This window comes from Octopus bimaculoides, chromosome 26, assembly GCF_001194135.2.
Source record: "Octopus bimaculoides isolate UCB-OBI-ISO-001 chromosome 26, ASM119413v2, whole genome shotgun sequence".
Lineage (NCBI taxonomy): Eukaryota > Metazoa > Mollusca > Cephalopoda > Octopoda > Octopodidae > Octopus > Octopus bimaculoides.
In genome coordinates, this window is record NC_069006.1 from 21,710,055 (window position 1) to 21,716,903 (window position 6,849).

A 6,849-nucleotide genomic window follows, 5' to 3' on the forward strand; every position below is an offset into this window, starting at 1 on the left:
CACGTTGGGATAGTGTGGTTCGTAGCAGCTCATCTTGCCGTGGAATGTCAACGGTCACAGATGATTCGCTGACAATGCCACTGCCGATTATCGTGTGCAGATGTAGTCTAGGTTTGACATCATCATCATCGTCATCATTTAACGTCTGTTGTCAATGCTGGCATGGGTCGGTCGGTTTGACCAGAGCTGGCAAGCTGGGGGGCTGCACCAGACTCCTGTCTGATTTGGCATGGTTTCTACGACTGGATGCCCTTCCCTAGCGCCAACCATTTTATAGTAGCTTCATCGAAGCCTCTAATATGAAGCTATGGAATGTTATTCGGGCACTCGACAAATGAGTTCACTGCATCTTATAGCTGAAAAAATCTGAAATCAATATGGAAGACAATACGATCCCTTTGCTCTCTATATTAACGACTGTTTTATCCCAGAATGCGTGTTGGAAGATGTTTAAGCTGTACGCAAATAAACATACGTAAGGAAAGGTCGATGATCTAGAATCTAGGTCATCTCCATGAGATCTGTGTGAACAAGTCTTTGTTGACCAAGAGGGGCAGAATTGTATGCACTTATCAAGCATATACTGGTTTTCGCAGCTGATCAAAGTAGTTTCTTCCCGTCTCTCTTGAGTTTTCTCTCTTTCTCATCTTTTTCTTCCCACCTGTCTCTTCTCGTTTTCTCTCACGCAACCTTCTTCTTTCTCTCTCACCTGTTTTCTCTCGATTTCTCTCTCTCTTCCTCCCATATTTTCTTTTACCCTTTCCTCCTACGTCTCCCTCTCTCTTCCATGCTTCATTTTTCTTTCTTTCTCTTAATCCTCTCTCAAATTCTATTTCTGTCGCACATTTTTCTTCTTCACTTGCCCTTTCTTTTTACTTCTTTCTCTCTCTCTCTCTCTCTCTCTCTCTCTCTACTCCTTTCTTCTTCTCTCTTTCTTCCTTCATTTTGTCTTTCTTTTTCTCATTTCTATCCTTTCTATTACACATACATTCTTTTAACTCTCCCTCCCACTGCTTGCCTCTCATACACACTCTCTCTCACCATCATACACACACTCTCCCACCACCCCTCTAAACCTCACTCCAGTACTCTCTTTCACCCTCTCTTTATCACATGCACTCAAACGCACTTTTCCTGTCTCTCACCTTCACCCCCAACACTCTCTCCCTCCTATTCAAAACAGAAACCTCAAGTAACTTGCTAAATTTAACTCACTCAAAACAAACTAGATCACCCAGCGGATAAAAACCACTATCGATTGGTCTTCTTCCCCAGTTATCTTCTTTATTATTTCAACCTGATAAAAATAATAAACATAGGTCTATACTTTGGTCAGTTAAGACAGCCAGGCTATTTATTCCACCCTTTTACCAGTGATCTGTTCGTTTTTTATTCAGTGTGTCTGTGTGTATCTCCTGACTAATGTCAACTTTTGTGATGATTGGTTCAATGAGTTATAGGTAACTTGAGGTTCTAATGCACTTTGGCATCTTGTATATGTAATTGTGTTCTTGTGTGTGTGTATGTGTTTATATATATATATATATATATATATATATATATCCTGACCAGCGTCAACTTTCGTGATGGTTGGTTCAAACAATTACGATAGGTAACATGAGAAGGTTTGGTACTAATGCACTTTGGCATCTTGTGTATATTCGTGATAATAATTACCATCATCGTTTAACATCCGTTTTCCATGCTGGCATGGGTTGGATGGCTTGAAAGAAACTGGTAAGGTCAGGCGGCCACATCAGGTTCCATAGTCTGTTTTTGCCTTGGTTTCTATGGCTGGATGTCCTTCTTAATGCCAACTACTTTACAGAGTGTACTGGGTGCTTTTTACATAGTACCATCACCAGTGCTTTTACGTGTGTGTATGCATAGACATACACAAACACACATACATAGATATACACATATGGAAAAAATTATGTGGGTTCCAAATTCTTTAATTAAAATGGAATCAAAACTATCCACTTATAAGAGTTAAATATCTGGCATTTGCCAATGAAACACTGAGGTCATCCTGGCCCCCAAAATTGCTGCCCTTGTGGAAAAATGTGAAACTATTGTTATTATATTTTAAATATTAATATTATTATCTTTTAGGAAATTAAAGAACAGAGTTGCAGCCCAAACAGCCCGCGATCGGAAGAAAGCACAAATGTCTGACATGGAAATAGCCATTGATAAACTACAGAATGAAAACAAAAAATTGCTTCAACAGAACCTGATGCTACAGAAAAAGACTGACACACTGGTCTGCGAAAACGCTGAGCTCCGCGAGAGACTGGGCCAGTTAGAGAACGGAGAATGCAACCACTTGTCCACAACAACAACTACAACCACATCGTCAGGAACAACATCCACATCATCACCATTATCATCATCATCATCATCATCGTTATCATCCAGCACATGTAACTACAACAACAACAACAGCATTGCTAACAGTAGTCTCTGCAAGAGTGAAAGCTTATCGTCGCCGGTGAAAACAGAATCAAAATGCCTACGGTCCGCAGTACCAATTGTTTCTCTGCCGCAGAAACACATTTTGATGCTGTTTCACTTGATGATACGTTGCAGCTTTTTGGCAGTAATGATGAAGTAAGTTTAATCTTTAATCTTTAATCTTTTGTCTTTTTAATCTTTAAACCTTTAGCATTCAGATTACTCTGTCAAATGTAATGCTTATTCACATCATCACTATTTAATGTCCGTTAAACTGACCATGTCCAGCCTAGATATTCTGCCAGTTTGATGTTCAGAGAGGTCAGGTCTGGCCTCTCACACCTATCCTGCAGTGTCATTCTAAATATAAGCAATAACATAATGAAAATCTTCGCTACAAGATAATGCATGATTAATTCAAAATAATGTGAATAAAGAATAAATAAGCATTACGTTTGAGTGAGTTATCCGAATGCGAAAATAAGTTTTTGTCCAACTCCTGCCAGCATGGCGAAAAGAGACCTCAAAATGATGGCAAAAAAATGTTTTTTAGTGAGTTAAACACTTGATGTGAGTTGATATGTTTTCTAGGCTCCAAAGACTTGATTAACCCATTAGCAATCTAATTACTCTGTGAAATGTAAGGTCTCTTTATTTACATTGTCTTAGATTGATCATGCTTAGAGATTTTGATGCTGTGATTTTAGAGATTTTCGATTTCTGAAACAATCTATAATAACCTGATAATGATCTTATGGCTAAGTTTAATTGTTTTTTTTTTTGTTTTTTTTTTTTCTCCAGCCTAGCAAATGGTGGAAATTTCTGGATGAAGTCTGCAATTCAGAATCTAAAAACCCAATCTCTTCACAGTCAGTTACAGATTCTTCGTGTCTTGGAGCTGCTGAGCTTCTCGCAAAAGAGAATTCCAATTCCATGGTGGGGACCGCAACAACACAACTGGACTCCCTCGATGAACTTATAAAATCTGACCATGTCTATGTCAAGCCTTCCCCATCTCCGTCTCCAGCTTCTGACAGTGGACCAAAGTCCCTGATGGAAGTTTGTGATATCTTGCCATGTGATGCTGCTGATGAAGGCGTGTTTGTAGACGAGGAAGCAATAGTGTCAGCAGTCAGCTCCACTGTAATTGTTCCTGACATTTCTAACATTGCCACTCAAGAATATGACGATATCAAAGACAACGATGCCATCACTGACAACAGCAGCAGCAACATCGATGATGATAGTTATGATTTTGACCCTCTGGCCTTACTGCAAGATATCCTGCAAGAGTCGGTTGACAGCCAAGAAGGCAAAGAAACAAACGATATTCTACAACTGGCAGATTTAGAGCAGCTTGATACCTCTGATCTCGCTGAAGAAAACAACCCCATCTCCTCCCTCATGCTCGATATGAAACTGAGGAAATCCTGTGACTCTACTGAAAGTGAAATGAAAATTCCCGTTGAAACAACTTATATGGATCAATTCAGTGACTCTGCCAGTGACTCTGGTATAAATAGTGAACCTAGCAATCCTGGGTCCCCTTACCAGGATCAGTTGACGACAATCCCTTTTAATGACATGGATCCAATGGATGACTGCATGTTGCCAGAGATATTTCCTTGTCTCGTTTGAGCAGTGATATCTCTTTCCCTCTCTTCCTTTTGATCGAGCCATTGCTTGTGAGTGGCTGGATTATTCTGACCGGTTCCCCTTTGAGCTTATGTTCTCCAAGAACTAAAGCTAAAGCAGAACTGAATGATATTAATTACTTAATCACATCTAGTGCTGATTAAGCTGTACTAATAGCTTAGCCAACTGAGGCAGTCAGCTTATCTTTTGCTAACCACTTCTCTGTTAAGTTGTTAAGCATCGTCTAGATACTACTCTACACCAAGGACTAAGGCTAAGCAAAGTTTTTACTGACCTAATCATATTTAGAACTATCTCGTATTCACAAAGCTGTATCGTAAATTATTGAAGCTTGGCCTTTCGATGCAGTCAACCTATCTCTTCATTTCCTAAGACTTGCAGCATCCTGGTGCATTGTTTGGAATGAGACGAGTCTCTTATTTTACATAAAATGAGGGTGAAAGTGGTTCTCACTGTAGCCCCTATGCCTTCCAGCAGTCACCACCATCACTTCCACCATGTCGTTCTTGGTAGTTGAAGTAGTCAAGTAGTTAAAATATTAAGATAAAAATCTCAAAAACTTGTCTGACATCAATGATTTCTACAATTTAGATATATCTTATGAGAGTAATTTCAAATTTTCTCACACTCACACAAAAAAGCAAATATAATTTGACTTCTTTATAACCTCCTTTACATTTATTCATTTTCTTTTTCTATTATTTCTTTTTGCCTCTTACACCTTCTCTAATCACTATCATTGAAAGCTTACATTTAATACTTAGGTTAAAAAATTAAACTTAGCATATCACTACAGCCATATCAATGCCCATATATCAAAATATTTATACATACATATATATATAATCATAAATATATAGGGATTGACAGTAACCTGCTTCTCCAACATACTGAGAATTCAGAAATAGCAGTCAAAGAACTACTGATTTCAAAACTACAAATTATTACTCCAGATTGATAGCGATATTTTTGATACACACAGAACAAAAAACAGTAGAGAAGAGTAAAAAAACCACCTGCCTTTAGTTACCTGCATATCTACATATATATATATATATATATATATATATATATATATATATATATATATATATACATATATATGTATATATTTGTCTCTTTAGTTCAAGATGGAGTCCGTTCACCTTTCATCTTACATTCCTTGACATTAGCGGTACTGTTTATGTTTCTATTTTTACTTTTTCTAGTTACTTGAGGCAGATTGGTAGAATCCATAGAGTGGCCCTGACAAAATGCTTTGCAGTATTTAGTTATGTCTCTAGTTATGTTCTGAGTTCCAGTCCTGTCCATGGTCAATAGAATAAGATACTCAACTCCTTGGGAACTGATACAATCAGATTCTCCTTTCATTACCCCCTCCACCCTTCTCCTATCTCTAGACTTGTGCAAAAAGTAGAAATTACTTCACAGCAAAAATAGCATACAGTTTCATGAGCTTATATCATATATATATATAGATCAGAGCTCTGCAGCTGTTATGTTTAACATACTGGTGTGTCATGATACGATGCTAGGAGTGCCGTAGTGTAACCTGAATATAATTTTTTCTCCTATACATTTAGTTATATTTTTAGTTCAGGTGTGCCACCGAATTTTGAAAAGAATATATATGTACCGCAAGTGAAAAAAGGTTCCGGAACACTGATATAGATGTATGCCTGTCTATCTGTCTATATGTTTATGTATAGTGTGAAAATATGATTTATTTTTATATAGTCATTATCTCGATATCATACTTCATTTCATATATTTAGCTCCTATGATTTAAAAAGATATTTATTTTATTATGTTTTATTTATCAAAAGTTTGTCTTGTTTCTTTTTTTCCTTCTATCAAAATATTTCTTTCATATCTAATGTAAAATAGTATTATTTCTAGAATATTCTTATATCCAAGAGCACTGTTTTTAACTGAGTCACTGTAAATAACATTGTTATTCATATGAAAAATGATTTTATAATTCCATATCATACTCTTTACAATTGTAAAACAAAAACAAAACTCCAAAATCAACATAGTTGTTTTCTTCAATCATGAGGTTTGAAAACCTAAATCTAGGTTGTTTAATAAATTTGTTTCTGAAATAAGAAATACATTGTTGTTATTTTATTTTAATTTTTTAGTTTTTACTTTTGTGTACTTTTTTATACTTTTTTTTTTTAATGTAAATCCAGTTCCCAAGATACACTTAGTTTCATCTTAGATCTTTTTTTTTATTGGAGCTACAGGACATGAACCAACCTGCTTGCAGCAAAGTATGGCTGAACTTGGGTCCTTGGGGAAAGAATGTAACTCCTTAATGCATATGCTACAAATAATAATAATGATAATAATCATCATCATTGTTTAATGTCTGCCTTCCATGCTGGCATGTGTGGGATGGTTTGACATGTGCTGACCAGGCAGGAGCCGGCACCAGACTTTTGTGCTCCTAGCGATGATGTTGTTGTTGGCACTCCGTCGAGGGTTCCAGTTGATCCGATCAACGAAACAGCCTGCTCGTGAAATTAACTTGCTGAGCACTCCACAGACACGTGTACCCTTAACGTAGTTCTCGGGGACATTCAGCGTGACACAGAGTGTGACAAGGCTGACCCTTTGAATTACAGGCACAACAGAAACAGAAAGTAAGAGCGAGAGAAAGTTGTGGTGAAAGAGTACAGCAGGGTTCACCACCATCCCCTGCCGGAGCCTCGTGGAGCTTTAGGTGTTTTC

At 37.3% G+C, this 6,849-nt stretch overlaps 1 protein-coding gene across 2 annotated transcripts in view; it reads left to right on the forward strand.

Annotated features, from left to right (window-relative positions):
- Positions 1-6,225, forward strand: part of LOC106880675 (X-box-binding protein 1) — a 12,136-nt gene extending 5,911 nt beyond the window's left edge. The window contains exons 2-3 of one of the 2 annotated variants that reach the window (XM_014930728.2): positions 2,116-2,613; positions 3,259-3,592. In XM_014930728.2, the coding sequence (XP_014786214.1) occupies positions 2,116-2,613; positions 3,259-3,439 (679 nt within the window). In that variant the 3' untranslated portion in view covers positions 3,440-3,592. Of the gene's footprint in view, positions 1-2,115; positions 2,614-3,258 lie in introns of those variants that run through there. The other variant, XM_014930729.2, reaches the window with a different exon arrangement.
- The last annotated feature ends 624 nt before the right edge of the window (positions 6,226-6,849 follow it).